A 19,924-nucleotide genomic window follows, 5' to 3' on the forward strand; every position below is an offset into this window, starting at 1 on the left:
ATGCTTGTATATTCATAGAATGCCTTTATTGTAGTTTACCCGCTGCTGACATCAGACTCACCAGCCTATAATTTCCCAGTTTATTCTTGAAGTCATTCTTGAACAACATTAGCTATCCTCCACAAACACAAGAGATTCTGCAGATGCTGCAAATCCAGAACAACTAGACTGATGAAGGATCTCAGCATGAAACAACAATCCGGTCAGTGCTGGAGGATAGCCAAACAGCTATTCTCCGATCCTCTGGCACCTCACCTGTGACTAAGGATGTTTTAAATAACTCTGCCAGTGTCCTTGCAATTTCTGCACCAGCTTCCCACAAGACCTGAGGGGGCACCTTACCAAGCCCTGGTGACTTATTCACTGTAATTTGCCTCAAGGCAGCAAGTAACTTCTGTTCCGTAATCTGGATACAGTCCATGTTCCCACTTTGGTTTTGCCTCAGTCCTATAGACTCTGTCTATTTCCTATGCAAAAATATCAATTTGAACTCTGTGTTCTTTTAGCCCTCTTGATTTCCCTCTCAAATGTTCTTCTGCATAATCTTTTACTCCCAGAGCACCTATTTTATTCCTTGCTGCCTATACCTGCTGTGCACTTCCTTCATCTTAACCAGGGCCTCAATATCCCTCAAACTAGGGTTCCCTAAACCTGTTAACCTTGCATTTTACTCTAACAGGAACATACTAATGCTGTGCTCTCAATTTTTCACATGGAATCTATGGAGACTTGTTAGATTGGATTTTAAATAGTCTTGGCCATAGAAGACAGAGGAAAGTAGAGGTGGTATTTTCATTAGATCTGTGCTGGAACCTCTAGTCTGGGAGGTATATGTATGCATGTATGTATATAAATGATTTGCAAGTGGACTCACAAAAAGTAGCAAACTTACAGATAGTAGGAAAGTTGTCAAAGGAGGAAGTGTGGACAGATGAGGTTTGATATGGAGAAGTGTGAGTGATTGCATTTTGTTTAAGGTTATTTGAATTAATCTGAATAACCTTGTGGTTAAGGCAACAAAAGTGGTTTCAGCATTCTTAGGATAGGGAGGAGAAATCTGGCCGAGGTTCCTGTTTCAGGTTGCTAACTGTAATTTTGATGTTACTGTATTTAGTTGCCATTTAGGATTGCCTTGTTTCTTCTTTCCTTCATTTCCCATCCAAACAGATTAATAAACACACTTAATTCTGCTGATGCTGGAAATCCAGAGCAACACACACTAAATGTTGAAGGAACTCAGCAGGTCAGGCGGCATCTATGGAGAAGAATAAACAATTGATGTTTCGGGCCGAGGCCCTTCATCAGGACAGTTCGAATGGGAGAGAGGAGTGCTGGGGTGGTATATAGAAAAGGGAAGAATGATAGAGACTGGAGGTAGATCGGAAGGAGACGGTAACACAGGAAACAAAGCGACCTGAAGGCAAATTCATTGCCCATATTCTGCACTACTCGGACTGAGTATGAGGAATTGCAGATTTCTAATAAGTGCAGCTGCACTGTACAGAGTTCAGTATGTAATATTGGTACCGTATCTTGCTTGTGAGACTAAGATGCTCAACAGCATCCAAGCATTGTATTTTTTAAAATAAATAGCAGTACTACTTATGATAAAAACATGGAACACAAGAAATACTCAGCAGACCAGTGGGGCGAAAAAAAACAGTTAACATTTCAGGTCCAAGATCTTCATCAGAACTGTTCAACATGGGTATCTCTAAACCAAGTCTATTTCTATCCACTCATTTTGTAGCAAAAGGCAGCTTTTCGTGATCAGGTACAGCAAGCCTTGCTTTGAGGAAAAATGGAAGAAATCCATTTCAACAAAGGGTCTCAGACCTGAGTCATTAACTGTTTTTCTTTCTGTGTTACTGCCTGACCTGCTAAGTGTTCCCACATTTTTTTGGCTTTTGTTACTTCTGAGTTCAAGAACCTGTTCTTGATGTTCAGTCCTACCTACAAGATGATTCCAACTTCCATAGGAGCAGTTTATATTGTGAGCAAGCTTTAAGATATTGAGTCTTCCAAATTCTGGAACAGATCTAAAATTTGTTTGAGTAGCAAATGTATTCCTGGTGTGGAGGAGGAAGAAGTGGTGAGTTAAAGGATGTTGACCCAAGTAATGATTTTTTTTGTTCCAGGTATGTACCAGCTGTGAAGACAATGCTGTGTCCTCCAGCTTCTGTGTGGAGTGTGCGGAGTGGCTCTGTGATGCCTGTGTAGAGGCTCACCAGAGGGTAAAATTCACAAAGGATCACACTATGAGCAAGAAGAATCCAGGGCTTACAGGTAGAATCTTTGAATACTTTTATTTGCGTGTTTTTTAGCCAGTCAGTCTGACCAAAATAAGCCAGCCTTTGATGTGACAAATCGCTTTCGCATTTATTATAAACTGTGAGTAAGAATCATAGAGTACTACAGCACACAAATGACCCATTCTGGCCTGGTTTTCTGCTTAGTCTCATCTACTTGCACCCGCTTAAGAGCTCTCCATACCCCTCTCATCCAGGTACCTATCCAAAATTACCTTAAATGTTACGGTTAAACCCGTATCCACTACTTCCTCGGGTAGCTCGTTTCACACTCACAGCACCCTCTGAGTGAAGAAGTTCCCTCGTTCAGATTCCACTTCAATATTTCTCCTTTCACACTAAGCTCGTCTCACCCTGAGGGGGATAAAGCCTGCATACGTTCACTCAATCTGTACCCCTCAATTTCATATAGCTCCATAAGATCTTCCCTCATTCTCCTGCACTTCAGGAAATAAAGTTCTAAACTATTCAGCCTGTCCCTGGAACATCCGTGTGTATTTTCTCTGTACTCTTCCAAGCTTTTTGGTACCTTTCCTGTAGGAAGGTGACCAGAAATGCACACAATACTCTAAATTCTTGTACTAGTTCAGCATAACATCCCAACTCCTGCACTCAATGCCCTGATTCCATTTCAAGATTCAAGCTTGCTTGTTATGTGTACGCCGAAACGTACAGTGAAATGCGTTGTTTGTGTTAACAACCAGCAACCCTCAACCATCATCCTCTTAGTCAAGGGAGAAAGTTTTAAAGGATATTTGCAAGGCAGTTGTTTTAGCCGAGGAATGATAGGTGACTGGAATGCACTGCCAGGAGAGGTGGTGGAAGCAGATACAAAAACAGCATTTGGAAGCATTTAGACGGACATATTGAGCATGCAGGAAATGGAGGGATAAGGACCATGTAGAGTCAGATGGGATTTGTTTCAATTAGTATCATGATGGGCTGAAGGCAATACTGTTCTATATTCTAGGTTCCAGATTTACTGTGGTAAGTGTATTTTTCACTTCCCCCACCCCCAATATATTCTCCAAAATTTGTGTGTTTTAACAAGACTTTGTTGCACAACTTGTAAACTGGCCATTTATTTGTGAAGATTTATTTTCGATCCAATGCATGTAATGTTTGCATTTATACCAAACACTTTCCATCTCCTCTGTATTTTTGAGCTGTACAGTGTTTGGAGTATATTCTGAAAACACACAGGTGAGATGCACTGGGAAGTGATAGGTGGAAGCAGTTGAGGGGTTTTGGGCAGATGGAACCATGTTTGGGAGAGGAGGGAGAAGGTAAATGGGCTGGCAGGTGGTAAATGGGCAAATAGATCCAAATAGCAGAGGGTAACAGGAAAGGAGGGGAATGAAGAAGATGATCAAAAGGAGAAGGAACGTAGATGGACCAATAAGGATAGGTTAGGGACACCCAAGGAGGGTACCTGAAACTGGAAAATTCAACGTTGGTATCATTGGTTACCCAAGTGGAATATAGGATAGTATTCTTTCAGTTTGAGTTTGGCCTCACCATGGCAGTGAATGCTTTCAGTGGCTGGCAGGTCAATGTGGCAATGGGGAGTTGAAGTGATGTGCAACAAGGAACTCAAGATGGCCATTGTGAACAGAGTGCAGATCTACAAAAAAAGTTGCCTTGCTTACGCTTCGCCCCGCTGTGTTGAGGAGGCAGCAAATGCGATAGATTAGGGTTAGGGGTGCATGTGAATCTCTGCCTCTGTTTAGGTCCTTGATAGTGAGAGAGTTGGTGTAGAGATAAGTGTGACACCTCATGATTGCAGAGGAGATTGCCAGTGGGCAGGGAATAATGAGCAGACTGGGGAGTTACGGAGAAGGTGATCTCTGCAGGGAGTGAGATGGAGGCTTAGATATAATGTTTTCTGACCACTCTGCGGCTGGCAGAAACAGTAAAGGGTGATATGCTGGATATGGAGGCCAATTGGCAGAAAATGAGGACCAGGGATACTGTATCGCTTTTTTGCTGCTGGGAGCAAGGTGAGAGCAGGTCTGGGAATGGAGGAACTGCTATTGAGGGCTCCATCAACTATGGTAGAGGGGAAGCCATTTTTTGAAAAAAGAATGGAAAACCTTGTCTTGAGAACAGATATGGCAGAGATGAAACAGAGAAAGAGGTGGTATTCTTGCAGAAGACAGGTCAGAAGGAGGTGTAATCAAGGTAACTGAGTTTATAGTAGATATTGGTGAGTAGTTTATCATCTTCAATGAAGACAGATCCAGAAAAGAGAGCTGATCATCAGAAATGGTCCAAGTGAATGAGGACATCTAGAATGGTAGTTGCAAAGATAAAAATGAGCAGTTCCTGACAGGTGAAGGAAGCAGCACTGATGCAGTCATTAGCGTAACAAAAAAGACTTGAGTGGTCCCTGGGTAGGTTTGGAGCATATGACAAACTACATAGACAACATAAAGGCAGGTGTAGCTAAGGCTCATGTGACTGTCCATGGCTACATCTTTGAATTCTAAGAAGTTGCAGAATTGAAAGAGATACTGAGGGCAAAATAAATGTTCTCAGTGGTTGACCACTTATCCTGAGGCTGTGCCCTTAGTTCAAGACTTTCCCATCAGAGCAAGGAAATCTCAATATCTCGCTTATCCGTGCTTCTCAGAATCATGCATGCATCACCTCTCAATCTCCTAAACTCCAATGAGGCTATATTTCTACAGAATGTAAACTCTCCTGATGTAGTACAGAGGGATCTGGGTTGTCCTCCACATGGGAAAGAAAGACAGCGCACAGATGTATCAAATAATTAGAAAGGCAAATGATAGCTGGCAACTTTATTTTCGAGATCTTGGTTAAATGTAGAAAATTCAGATGAAATTTCACCACCGTGGAAAAAGTTAACTTAATGGCACTCCTCTCCAATGCTCTCTAGCCATTTCCAGCACTTTCTGTTTTACTAACTAGCCGTTTGCAGAAATTGCCATAAATGAAGAATTTGGTGGGTAAAGGAAAGAGCTTGTTTTGACTTGAATAAGTTCTGCACTTTTGATAATATGGGATTGATTTTTTTTCCATGTTCTGATTGTGTTTGCTTTCATTCATCCAGTAGACGGGAGGACAAGCTGTGAGCGACCAATCTTCTGCTCCATTCACAGACAGGAGACTCTGAAACTATTTTGTGAGACATGTGACACACTAACCTGCCGAGACTGCCAGCTTCTCACCCACAAAGATCATAGGTAAAACCTACTCTAATTAGCAAACATTTGTTTTGCTTTTGCCTGTATTTGTCTTCTGCTGTCAATCCTGAAGCTCACTAGTGCCTTTACTTTCTGAGGAAGCTGAAGTGACATGGACTTTGTACATCTGTAGATACGTCATTCTACAGATATGCAGTAGAGAGCACCCTCATTGTTGCTTTGTGTGGTAACTGCACTGTGTAGTAGTACTGCCCAGTGTATCACTGGCACCAAGGATATAGATAGAAAGGTGCTGGAAAAGAGCCAGTAACATCAGGAAAGATCCTATCCACCTTGCTCATGCATTGTTAGTCCCACTCCCATCAGTAAGGAGGGTTCGTAGCATCCACGCCAGGACCACCAGACTCAAAAACAAGTTACTTTCCCCAAGCAGTAAGACTGATCAACACCTTCACCCACCAAATCCAAAATTACTTTATTATTTTCCGTCAGTCACCTTGCATGTAGCCTAGTCTCAGCTTGTTAGTATTCAATCAATCTATGGAAATAATGAATATAAATACAGAATATAGCTTGTGTTTTTTAAAATTATTATTGTGTTCTTTATCTTTTGTCGGGTTTTTTTTGTGCTGCATTGGATCCAGAGTACAATTATTTCATTCTTGTGTAGAAGAATTAACATTAAACAGTCTTAAATCTTGATGGTTGCACACTTGAGTGTTATTCTTAATATACATGATAAATGCGTAGTTATTTCTTCTTCCAGCTGAACAAGCGTGTATAGGTTTCTACGTATTGTCTAATTACATAGTTTATCTCATCAGCAAGACAGTGCTACAATATTGTCTTGTTTCATATCACTAAAACATGCTGTTCACTGCAGGGGTCTAAATCTGTTTCAGCTATTACATCCTGAACAGAAGTTTGCCGCCATTTATTCTGACTCACCACTATTTCATTGTTAAGCTGATTTTCAACCAGCCTTCACAAATCGGAGTATTTTGCTTCATTGAATGTAAATAACACTTAATTATTTAACTTTCTCCAGGGAGAATGGGGACTGCTTTGCTTATGCCATGTTAAAATTCGCAAAGACTGAGCCGGATTTCCCAGTCTGAGAATTGGGAGGCTTCCAGAAAATCAGCTTACCCCATTGACTGAGGACTCCACAAGAACATGCCAGCCACTTATGAGGCTGGGCTGGAGATGTTCTTGTGTGTGAGCACTTAGGTAGCTTACGATCCAATGGCATGGACATTCAAGATGGAACAGAAACATTGCAGGCTCTTTTAACTTTAAAGTCAATCTAATCCTTCCATTTTTCTATATTCCATGTGCCTATCTAAGAGTTCCTTAGATTTCTGTAATGTACCTGCCTCTCCTGCCATGCCTGACAGTGAGTCCCATGCACCCCCACTTCGTGTTTTTAAAAAAAAAACACTTACCTCTGACATCCCTCCTATATTTTCCTTCAGTCGCATTAAATTATGCCTCCTCATATTATTAATTTCTGCCCTAGAAAAAAGTCTGGCTATCCACTCAATTTTTGCCTATTATCATCTTGTACACCTTTTATCACGTCACCTCTCATCCTCCTTCGCTCCAAAGAGAAAAATCATAGCTCCCATTTGACTCCATCTGCAAATGGTTTTTCCTCACCTGTTTGCACCTACCACCCACCAGCCTGTCTCATATCTTCCTTTCTCCTCCCCCATCTGGCTCCATTTTGCCATCACCTCCACGACCTGGCTTTGCTTTGCATATACATTGAGAAGGGTAGGATTCCAAATGCGTTTGTGACCATCCTCCCAGGTTTGCTTTGTAAGTAAAAACTCATAAACTTGCTGCATCCCCACCATCCACCCCTGCCATCTGTCTATAAATCAGTGAACTGGACTTGCAGCATTCCACATTAACAATATATAACAGGGTCTTGTGATCTCAAGAAAAGTGACCAAGATGATCACTTGCTGTTACCCATAAGATGTAGGAGCAGAATTGAGCCATTTGGCCCATTGTGTCTTCTCCACCATTTCATCATGGCTGATCCATTTTCCCTCTTAGCCCCAATCTCCTTGTTTCTTCCTGTATCCCTTCATGCCCTGACTAATCAAGAATCTATCAACCTCTGCCTTAAATGTAACCAATGACTTGACCTCCACAGCCGCCTGTGGCAACGAATTCCACAGATTCACTACTCTGGCTCAAGAAATTCCTCCTTATCTCTGTTCTAAATGGACATCCTTCTATTCTGAGACTCTGTTTTCTGGTCTTTGACTTCTCCCAGCATAGGAAACATCCTCTCCACATCTACTCTGTCGAGGCCTTTCAACATTTGCTGGGTTTCAATAAGGTCCCCCCTCATTCTTCTGAATTTGAGTGAGTAGAGGCCCAAAGCCATCAAACGCTCCTCATATGACAAGCCTTTCAATCCTGGAACCATTTTTGTGAACCTTCTTTGAACCCTCTTCAATATCAGCACATGCCTTCTTAGATAAGGAGCCCAAACCGCTCACAATACTTCAGTGCTTTATAAAGCCTTAACAGTACATCCTTGCTTTTATATTCTTGTCTTCTTGAAATGAATCTGAACATCACATTTGCCTTCCTCACCTCTAACTCAGCTTGCAAATTAACCTTTAGGAAATCCTGCACGAGGATTCCAAATCCCTTTGCACCTCAGATTTTTGTATTTTTTCTCTATTTAGTCTATGCTTTTATTCCTTCTACCAAAGTGCATAACCATACACTTCACTGCACTGTATCTGCCACTTCTTAGCTCATTCTCCTACTCTATCTTAAGTCCTTTGTAGCCTCACTGCATCTTCAACATTACCTGCCCCTCTACCTATCTTTTATATTGTCCTTAAGCTTGGCCAATGCCATCAATTCCGTCATCCAAGTCATTGACATAAAATGTGAGAGAAACGGTCGCAACACCGACCCCTGTAGAACATCACTAGTCACTGGCAGCCGACCGGAAAAGGCCGTCTTTATCTGAAAGTATCCTTAGAGATAATTATCTGGATAGACGGGGTCTGATTAGGAACAGTCAACCTGGATTTGTGTGTGGAAGGTCATGTTTGACAAATCTTATTGAATTTTTTGATGAGGTTACTAGGAAAGTTGACGAGGGTAAAGCGGTGGATGTTGTCTATATGGACTTCAGTAAGGCCTTTGACAAGGGTCCACACGGAAGGTTAGTTAGGAAGGTTCAATCGTTACGCATTAATATCGAAGTAGTAAAATGGATTCAGCAGTGGCTGGATGGGAGACGCCAGAGAGTAGTGGTGGATAACTGTGTGTCAGATTGGAGGACGGTGTGTAGCAGTGTGCCTCAGGGATCTGTACTGGGTCCAATGTTGTTTGTCATATATATTAATGATCTGGATGATGGGGTGGTAAATTGGATTAGTAAGTATGCAGATAATACTAAGATAGGTGGCATTATGGACAATGAAGTAAGTTTTCAAAGCTTGCAGAGAGATTTAGGCCAGTTAGAAGAGTGGACTGAAAGATGGCAGGTGGAGTTTAATGGTGAAAAATGTGAGGTGCTATATTTTGGTAGGACTAATCAAAATAGGACATACATGGTAAATGGTAGGGCATTGAAGAATGCTGTAGAACAGAGGGATCTAGGAATAATGGTGCATAGTTCCCTGAAGGTGGAATCTCATGTGGATAGGGTGGTGAAGAAAGCTTTTGGTATGCTGCCCCTTATCAATCAGAGCATTGGGTATATGAGTTGGGATGTAATGTTGAAATTGTATAAGGCATTGGTAAGGCCAAACTTGGAGTATTGTGTATAGTTCAGGTCACCAAATTATAGGAAAGATGTCAATAAAATCGAGAGGGTACAGAGGAGGTTTACTAAAATGTTGCCTGGGTTTTATCTCCTAAGTTACAGAGAAAGGTTGAACAAGTTAGGTCTTTATTCTTTGGAGCGTAGAAGGTTGAGAGGGAACTTGATAGAGGTGTTTAAAATTATGAGGGGGATTGATAGAGTTGACGTGGATAGGCTTTTTCCATTGAGAGTGGGGGAGATTCAAACAAGAGGACATGAGTTGAGAGTTAAAGGGCAAAAGTTTAGCGGTAACATGAGGGGGAACTTCTTTACTCAAAGAGTTGTGGTTGTGTGGAACGAGCTTCCAGCAGAAGTGGTTGAGGCAGGTTCGATGTTGTCGTTTAAAGTTAAATTGGATAGATATATGGACAGGAAAGGAATGGAGGGTTATGGACCGAGTGCAGGTCAATGGGACTAGGTGAGAGTAGGCGTTCGGCACGAACTAGAAGGGCCGACATGGCCTGTTTCCGTGCTGTAATTGTTATATGGTTATATTCCCATTTTTTGCTTTCTGCCAATCAGCCAATGCTCTATCCGTGCTAGTATCTTTCCTGTCATACCATGGGCTTTTAACTTGTTAAGCAGCCTCATGTGTGGCACCTCATCAAAAGCCTTCTGAAAATCCATTTACATAGCATCCACTGATTCCCCTTTGTCTATCTTGCCTGAACGGATTTGCCAGACAAGATTTTCTCTTTAGGAAACCACAGCCTATTTTGCCATGTGCCTCTAAGTACCCCGAAACTAGATCCTTAATAATTGACTCTAACATCTTCCTAACCACTGAAGTCAGACTAACTGGACTATGATTTCCTTTCTTCTACCTCTCTCCCTTTTTTAAATAGTGGAGTAATGTTTGCAATTTTCCAGACCTCTGGAACCATGCCGGAATCCATTGATACTTGAAAGATTATTGCTAATGCCTCTCTTCAGTGACCTCTTCCAGAACCCTGGGATGTAGACCACCTGGTTCAGGTGACCTGCCTATCTTCAGACTTTCCAGTTTCCCAAGAGCCTTCTCCCTCTTAGTGGCAACTTCACATACTTCTGCCCCAACATTCTCAAACTTATGACGTATTGCTGTCTCTTTCACAGTGAAGACTGATGCAAAATACTTTTTCAGTTCATCTGCCATTTACTTGTTCCCCATTGCTACCACTCCAGCATCATTTTCCAGTGGTCTGAAATGTCGACTGTTTACTCTTTTCCATAGATGCTGCTTGGCCTGCCTGCTGAGTTCCTCCAGCATTTTGTGTGAGTTGCCGCTAATATTAAACCTGATTCTGATTCTGACATTGAAATCCCTCATGACATTGCCCTTTTGCCATGTATTTTCTGTCTTCTGTTGCAATTTGTAGACCACATCCTGGCTACTGTTTGGAGGACTGTATATAACTCCCATTATGGTCTTTTTCCCCCTGCAGTTTCTTAACTCTACCCATAAGAATTCTACATCTTCCATTCCTATGTCACCTCTTTCTAATGATTTGATTTCATTTTTTACCAATAGACCAATGCCTCCCCCTCTGCCTACCTGTCTGTCCTTTCAATAGAATGTGTATCCTTGGATGTTGAACTCCCAGCTATAATCTTTCGGCCACGCTTCAGTGACTGATTCGTGGCTGAAAGGTCAAGATCATACATGTCAATCTGTTACTGCACTACAAGTTCCAGCTTCCTTATTCTGTATACAGCATGCATTCAAATATAACACCTTCAGTCCTGTATTCACCCTTTTGGATTTTGTCCTCCTTTACGTTGCATCTCTCATCCCATTGACTGCCAATTTGCCCTATCATCAGCCTCTCGTTGCTAGCAGTCTCACTAAACACAACCTCTGTTTGTAATCCATCTACCCCATCCTTAGCCCTATCATTCTGGTTCCCTTCCCCCTGCCAAATTAGTTCAAACCACCTCCCCAGCAGCTCTGCCAAATCTGCCCACAAGGATATTGATCCCTCCCTCCTCTCCCCCCCCCCCCAGGTTCACGTGTAAACTGTCCCTTTTGTGCAGTCGTACCTTCCCTAGAAGAGATACCAGTGATCAATATATCTGAAACCCTGCCCCTTGCACCATATCCTCATCCACACATTCATCTGCCAAATCATGCTGTTCTTGCCCTCACTAGTGCATGGTATGGGCAGAAATGCAGAGGTCCTACCCTGAAGGTCCTGTTTTTCATCTTTCTACCAAGCTCTGCAAAATCTCTCTTCATGACCTCCTCATCTTTCCTATCCATGTCATTGGTGCCAATATGTACCAGGACTTCTGGCTGCTCGTCTTCACCCTTTAGAATGCCGTGGACCTGATCTGAGACATCCCTGACCCTGGCACCTGGGAGGCAACATAGCATTCAGGTGTCTCTTTCACAACCACAACCTTGTTTCTGTTCCTCTGTCTATCTTCCAGTAATTAACCCCCTCTCCATTCTCTCTTCCATTCTCCATTCTATCTCCTCTCTCATCCCTTCCCTTCCCTCCTCCTCACCTGAACATCACCTCCTTCCCTTTCTTCCATGATCCACTGACCTCTCCTATCATATTTGTTCTTCACCCCTTTACAGCTTCTACCTCCCAGCTTCCCACATCATTTCCTTTCATTCTCCTTCCCCCATCCACCCACCTCCCCCCTCACCTGTTCAAACCTATCACTTACCAGTTTTCCCTTCTAATTCTGATTTCTCACCCTTTCCTTTCCAATCCTGATGAAGGTTCTCTGTCCAAAACATCGACTGTTCTTCCCTTTCCATTGATTCCACCTGACATGCTGAGTTCCTCCAGTATTTGTGTATGTTCCTCAAGATTTCCAGCATCTGCAGAATCTCTTGTGTTTATGATAAACTTCCTTCAGTGCTTGCTTCTTCCACCTACCAAGTCTGATCTTGACTTTGAATGAATTTCCTTCCGGATCACCAGCAAATAAGTTGTCAAGCCTCAGCACTCTGTTTGACTATTTGTATCTGGTTTCTTGTCCATTTACACCATTAGGTTAAACATGCTCTCCATTAAACACACAGTTTGAACTTTCAGTATTATGGTTCAGGATGTTTGTTCCATTAAAGTTCTTCCTTTAATGAATCATACACCTAGTTTGACCCCTAATACGCATAATTCTGTACTGAGCTTGGATTACCATCTGTCGTTGATTCTGGGTATAATTAAACACTGCTCTGAAAAGCCCTGAGATATTTTGCTGTATTGAAACAACAGCAAGAAGGGTACAGGAGTGAGACAGTCAGCTGGTCTGAGTGGTGTCAAAACAAGAGCCTTGCTCTCAGCATCGGTCAGACCAAGGAATTGATTTTGAACTTCTGGAAGGGTGTGTCGGGGGAACCTCATCAGGTGGGAAGGGTGAGCACTTTACAGTTCCTGGGTGTCAATGTCTCTGAAGATCTGTCCTGGGCCCAACATATTATTGCAGTTACAGAGAAGGCATAATAGTAGTTGTATTTCATTCGGAGTTTGTGGAGTCTTGGTATGTCACCAAAGATTCTTGCCAATATCTGCAGATATACCGTGAATAGCATTCCAACTGGTTGCATCACAGTCCGGTATGGAGTGGCCACTGCACAGGATTGGAAAAAGCTTCAGACAGCTGTAAACTCACCAGCTTCATCGTGGGCACTTGCCTTCTCAGCATCAAGAACATTCCTGCCTGTGGCCATCAAACTTTACAACTCCTCCCTTGGAGGGTCAGACACCCTAAGCCAATAGGCTGGTCCTGGACTTACTTCCTGGCATTTACAAATTACTATTTAATTATTTATAGTTTTATATTGCTTTATTTATACTCTATTCTTGGTTGGTGCAATTGTAACGAAAACCAATTTCCCTCAGGATCAATAAAGTATAACTATGACAATGACTATCTTCAAAAGGTGATGCCTGAAAAAGGCAGCATCTGTCATCAAGGAACCCCATCACCCCGGGTGTTCCATCTTCTCATTGCTACCATCGAGTAGGAAATACAGGAGACTGTAGACAAACACTCAATGTTTTAGGAACAGTTTTTTCCTCTCTACCAGTTTTGAATGGCCAATGACCCCATGTACACTATGCCACTGTTTCTGTTTTTTGCTCTTTTTGCACTACTTATTTAATTTTTCTTATTTCTTGTAATTTTGTAGTCTTTATTATTATGTATTGCAATGTACTCCTGCTGCAAAACAACAAATTTTATGATGTATGCCAGTGATATTAAACAACATATTATCTAGGGTGATGTTCTTCATCAATTTCAAATGGCAGTCATTGATAGGAGATCTTTCTGAACAGGTTGAATATGAGGGTCGAAAACGTCATTTCAACAGATTTGTCCTTCACAGAATAACTACATTGCATATGGCTGCACAGGCTTAGATTAAAGAAAAATTACATCTGCTTTGAAGCATATATTGCATTACAGATACCAGTTTCTCGAGGAAGCTATTAAGAACCAGAAGATGACACTGGAAAACCTGGTGAAAAAGTTGACAGAGAAGAAAACCCAGCTGCAAGTGACCACTAAACAAGTCCGTACTAGGTACGTTCTCTGGCTTTGTCTGGAAATTCATGATTGTTTTTACTCAAGTTGAAAAAGTCCATTGAAGAAGCTGCCAGTCCTGGTTATAAGTCCCATCAGATGTTATACCATGAGTGGGTAAAAGCTTAGCCCTTTACTTCCTTGGCCAAGAGTAAAATAAAACAGCATACTACAGGGTTTACGCAGCCAATTACCATTTGCTATAACTCTTCTCAGCTGGGAGTTACAATTGGTTCAATCTCATGTATAATAGAGCTGCAGATTAGTGATGGATTTATAAGTGTCTCTGTCAAAAAGTGTCGGGTAACAGATGAGGCTGTGATGTGTTGCTCTTTTATACAAAAGTACCTGAATGACCTGTTAGCACTTGCTCTCCTGACTCGTATCTGCAGGTTGAGATAAATGGTGAGACCAATTGGTGACACAGTGGCACAGCTTGTAGAGCTGTTGCCTCATCGTGCTAGGAATCTGGGTTTAATCCTGACGCCTAGTGGAGTTCCCACATTCTTCCAGTGACTGCATGGATTACCTCCAGGTGCTCTGACTTACCCTCATCCCAAAGATGTGTGATCGGCACCTGTAAATTGACCTCCTGTGAGTTTTAGAATCTGGGGGTAGCCAATGAAATTCATGGGAGAATAAAAAATTGGATTAATGGATGGTTGGTGGCCAACATGAACTCGATGGGCTGATGGGCCTGCTTCCATGTTGTATTACTCTGACTGAATATTTTCTGATTTCTCAGTTAACTTGTTGAATTTTAAAGTAACCCATTACTTTAGTTAAACACGGTCTGTAGTACTGGGTGAGCACAGAAAAGAAACTTCATCTTGCCTTTTAATACTGTGGGGTTTTAAAGTCAGTTCAAAGGTGATACTTTTTTCAGGGAGGTGAACAGGTGGTGGGGTAGAAGGAGGTATAAGGCACTCAAAGGAGGTATAAGGCGCTCTTTCCCTCTGCTAGCCTGTAGGCCACCCTAGGGCAAGATGTAGCGCCTGCTTCGCCCCCTTCCCCATCAGGGTCATGTGAAGCCTTGGGAGCAGGTGGTGGATGGTCGTACGAGCAGCTGGTGTGCATCACAAGTGCTGGTTGCGTGACCACTGATGCCAGGCAGGAAGTCTATGAATTGCTAATGGTTGGGGTCACTTGTTTTGTAAAGACACTTCCCAGAAGAAGGCAATGGCAAACCACTTCTATAGAAAAAACTTTTCCAAGAACAGTAATTTTCAAAGACCATGATCACCTATGTCATACAATATGGCACGTAATGCTGATAATGAAACTGGTCTGTGTTGAGTTTGAAGAGTATTCAAGGAGAGTTTTTTAAAAAAAGACGTTTCCTTGTGATTGTATATAAATACAACTCTTAAGTACCTCAAAAGTAGTAGGCTCTTTCCTTCTCAGACTTTCTATTGTGCACAATAGGTCAGTTTCTTACATACATCGAAAACATCCAACAGAGGGGTATTGGGTTTTGTTGCAGGAGTTTTCTGATTACAATTGGATCAATATCCTGATTTCATTCATCAGATTAAGAGATGTTCAGGACATGCAGAAGAAAGTCCAGGTGGAGATCAAGATGGCTATCCTTCAGATAATGAAAGAACTAAATAAACGTGGCAAGACCCTCATCCAGAGAGTGGAGGTAATCACACTTATCTAACCTGCTGATGTTTGTGCCGTGATGTTAGTATAGAAACAGTTTTGGATGAGAAATCCAGTTGTCTGCTTTGAAAGAATCATGGAGCATTTTCACATTTGGTATGACGTGTGAGCTATTTTTGCATTGTTTTTAAATTCTGTAAGTAAAAGTTCAGTATAAGTGATGGTGCATATGAAATGTCATGCCACACCACATACTAAAGCGAACATACAAGTGGGAGGATAAGGTTAATGAGTGGCTGAAGAACAGGTGGGACACATCAGTTGCTTGTGCCATTGGGATTTCTTCCAAGACAGAGGCAACCTGTTTAAAAGAGGTATGGTTTACCTCAACTGGAGGGGGACCATTATCCTTGTGTGGAGGTTTGCTTGTACTACTCGAGAGTTTGAACTAGTCTGGCAGGTGGGGTAGAACCCAAAATAATGATGTATCAGGGCATCAGTCATTCCAGTGCCCAAGAAGAGCAGGGTGAGCTGCTTCAACAACTTGTCTAGTGACACTCACATTTACTGTGATGAAGTGCTTTGTGAAGTTGGGCATAGCTAAAATTAACTCCTGTCTAAGCAAGGGCCTAGATCTGCTGCAGTTTGCCTACTGCCACAATAGGTCTAAAGCAGACACAATCTCACTGGTTCTCCACGTAGCTTTGGAACACCTGGATAACAATAACGAATACATCAGGCTGTTGTTTATTGATTGCAGCTCAGCGTTCAACACCATCATCCCTTCAATATTAATGAACTATCTTCAAAACCTGGGCATCGCTACCTCCATCTGCAGCTGGACCCTTGACATCAGGATATGCATCAGGAGACCATAGTCGGTGTTAATCAGAAATGACACCTCCTCCTTGCTAACAGTCAATAAGTCTGCACCTCAAGGATGCGTGCTTAACCCACTACTCCTACTTTCCTTACACTCGTGACTATGTAGATAAACACAGCTCAAACCCATCTATAAATTTGCCGATGTTGTTGGCAGAATCTCAGGTGGTGACAGGGAGGCACAGTGAGATAGATCAGCTGATTAAGTGGTGTCGCAAGAACTACTTTGCATTCAGTGTCAACAAGACCAAGGAATTGATTGTGGACTTCAGGAAGTGGAAGGCGGGAGAACACACAACAGTCCTCATCAAGTGTCAGCAATTGAAAGGGTGAGCAGCTTTAAGTTCCTAGGGTTAGCATCTCAAGAGGACCCATCTTGGCCCCAACACATTGATGCAAACACAAAGATGGCACACCAGGGGCCGTCCTTCATTAGGAGTTTGAGGAGAATTGGTTTGGTAAGTCACCAAAGGCTGTAGCAGATTTCTGCAGGCATAACCATAGAGGCATTCTGACTGGTTGCATCACTGCCTGATATGGAAGCTTCAATGCACAGGATTGAAGAGGTTGCTGAGTGTTATAGACTCTGCCTGCTCCATCATGGGCACATCCCTCCCCACAATCAAGGACATCTTCAGAAGGCAGTGTCTCAAGAACGTAGAAGTTGTCATTAGGGTCCCTCTCCATTTGGGATATGCCCTCTTGTCATCACTACCGTTAGGGAGGAGGTACAGGAGCCTGATAATAAATCTGATTCTGATTCTGAGAAGGTGTAGCAAAGAGGTTAAAGCAAGCAAGCCCTCTGTGTTGGATGGGGAGTGCAGATGGTCTGATATGCTAAACTACATTAACTTTAAGGCAAGAAGCCTCACATGTAAGACAGATGAATATGGATCTCATATGAGATTATGATATTGCAGTTAGTATGTGAGGGATGGGAAGGAATGGCTGCTTAGTCTTCCAGTGTGATAGAGGTGGAGCTAGCGAGGAGGGGAGTTGTACTATTGATTAGGAAGAACGTCACATCCTGGGGAATTGTGCGCGAGGTGAAATGCGTGGAACAGCAGGAATTAGAGAAGCATACATGTAGGAAAATCACAGATAGTTGTGGAAATAATTGTGTAATAATAGTTGATTTCAACTTCCCTAATGTTGGAGAGGACAGACGTATTGCCAAGTGATAGGTTGGGATAGAATTTGTAAAGAGTGTCCAGGAACGTTTTCTAAAGTATTCCAGCCCAACAACCCACTTATTTAACTCTAGCCTAATCCTAGAACAATTTACAATGACCAGTCAACCTACTAACCGGTACATCTTTGGACTGTGGGAGGAAACCGGGTAATCCAGATGAAACCCACATGCACAAGGAAGGGATGTACAAACAAGCATTATGATGGCCCAACTGGAGAAGGGACAACGTTTGACCACCTCTTGGGAAGTGACATGCCATAAATATGGTAGGCCAACAGGTCTTTTTCTGTGCTGTACCAAACTGCCACACCTTCACCAGTTCCTTTACTGGAAGGAAATATTGATAGTCCTGCATAGTTTGCCCATTATGTGACCACATTACATTGTGGTATCCTCTAGAGTACCTTTGCAGCTTGGGCAGTTAGAGATTTTTTTTTAATGGTGGATTTGACTTTAAGACTGAGTCACTAATGCTTGAAAGCTTTTCCAATTACTGAGCTGGAGGAGTATGGCCTGTTATAATAGTGGGCCAAAGAGTTAAACCCTTGCTGATATCACAGCAGCATAGGAAGTTTGACATTTGGTGTCCATTTGTGGGAGTATAAAACTCTCCTGTGGTTTCAATTCTCAGTTTGTCTCACTGAAAATCAGTCATGTGGTGAAGTTAGTACACCTAACAACTGCATGTCAGAATATACTGCCCCAAGGGAAGAGCCTGCCAACAGGCAATGCCTCGCTGAATAGTCAAAAGTAGAATGAAATGCCATTGATAATGGGAGTGGAAGCATAGAAAGGGGTCAAATTGCACCATGTTCAACTTCCACATTTTATTTAAACTTCAGTTGGATTAGATTTTGTCTTATTTCTCCTATCTTAAAGTGTGAGTGACCGTGTTTACTGAAAACCTAGCTTTTACATTGAGCTAAGTGCTACGAATTTCATTGCACTCGTGCTTCACCACTCTCCTCTTAGTAATTGATGTTATTAATTGTGTTATTGATTCCCTGCTCTGTGCAGTTCATATATGTTCATATTACTGGTTTCCTTTCCTGGGAGAGCAGTAACAAGCATCAGATCTCATGCCCATCTTGTCAAGTGACAGGCAGCTAGGTGATTTCTCTGAGATGCCCAGTATGTTTTCTGCTTTGATTCCTGCAGAGATTGGCCGAGGAGCAGCAGCTGAAGTTGGAGCAGCAGCACCTGTCTATGTCCAAGCTGTACCGGCAAATGGACCACGTCTTAAAGTTTGCTTCTTGGGCCGTCAACACTGATAACAGCACAGCCCTGCTGCTCTGCAAAAAACTGGTATTGAAAGAATTCTGGTTTATGTATTTCAACTCTTGCCTTATTAGCATAAAATGTTTGTAGGCATACTAGGCAAGACTGATCCAGAATCAGATAATGTAAATATGCAGGCAGACTGTGGAGGATTGAGATGCCTCCCTGTTTGGATTGTGTTATTTAAGGGATGATGCTGAAGAAACTGTCCTGTTTTCATTATGATCAGGATTTAGTTTCAGGAACCCTCCATATGCATCTTCAGAATTCAGTACAAGTAGTTAATTCAGAATCTGATCTCAGCTGGGGGGCTTGATGCTGACTTTTAGGTGATGCAAAGTCAGTTTGTAGGAAAGTCAAACACGGAAATAGAGTTGCATTTAAATTCCTTAAAATCCCATCATGTTATTGAATGCAAAGTGTGAGAGCTGCCTGCCCCCTGACACCTGTAAGTCCACTGGCTTTCTTTGCAATGTGGGCTCTTTTGTTTGCACATTATTTACCTGTTAAACCTTTCCATGCCACAAAGCTCAGCCAGGAACTGCAGATAAAAGGATGATCTATAAAACCTTTGCTTTTACAGATCTTCTATCAGTTACAAAGAGGGCTGCAATCCAAGGTTAATACAGAGGAGTTGAAGAATGACATTATCACTTTTCTCTGGGACTCTGCTTTCTGGACTAAGAGTGCAGCTAATTTTGGTGAGTACTTCAAACCCTGATTGCAACAGAAGACTTGTGCTTCCCAAATTAATGCTGTAATTTGTTAGCTTCACACTTGACCTGTTTGACTAGCCTTTCATAGCTTGTACTTAATGTAACACTGGACTGCCTATACTCCAACCCTCTCAAAGTCCTCTTCTTTCATTGTTCCTGTACTCATCGATCTTTCTATGCTTCATTGTCCAACAGACCCTTGAGTTCTTAAATTTCTCATTTCTGTTCCTCCATGGTCTTGTCCATCTTAATCTATGTATCCTCCAGTCCAACAAGCCTCTTCCAATTTTGGTCTCTTATACGTTGTTTTTTTAATACAGCTATGTCACTTCCCGGTTGATGATTGTATTTTCAACGGCCTGGATCCCAGGCCGTGAATTTCTCCTCCTAAGCTAATGCTGTCTTAA

The 19,924-nt window shown here is 42.2% G+C and overlaps 1 protein-coding gene across 6 annotated transcripts in view; it reads left to right on the plus strand.

The window, feature by feature from the left end:
- Positions 1-19,924, plus strand: part of LOC140204954 (transcription intermediary factor 1-beta-like) — a 118,779-nt gene that overhangs the window by 73,015 nt on the left and 25,840 nt on the right. For 5 of the 6 annotated variants that reach the window (XM_072271961.1, XM_072271966.1, XM_072271965.1 and 2 more), the window contains 6 exons: positions 2,139-2,286; positions 5,386-5,518; positions 13,728-13,844; positions 15,375-15,489; positions 18,682-18,828; positions 19,385-19,502. In XM_072271961.1, the coding sequence (XP_072128062.1) occupies positions 2,139-2,286; positions 5,386-5,518; positions 13,728-13,844; positions 15,375-15,489; positions 18,682-18,828; positions 19,385-19,502 (778 nt within the window). The remainder of the gene's footprint in view (positions 1-2,138; positions 2,287-5,385; positions 5,519-13,727; positions 13,845-15,374; positions 15,490-18,681; positions 18,829-19,384; positions 19,503-19,924) is intronic. The other variant, XM_072271962.1, reaches the window with a different exon arrangement.

Source organism: Mobula birostris, chromosome 11 (assembly GCF_030028105.1).
Source record: "Mobula birostris isolate sMobBir1 chromosome 11, sMobBir1.hap1, whole genome shotgun sequence".
NCBI classification, from domain to species: domain Eukaryota; kingdom Metazoa; phylum Chordata; class Chondrichthyes; order Myliobatiformes; family Myliobatidae; genus Mobula; species Mobula birostris.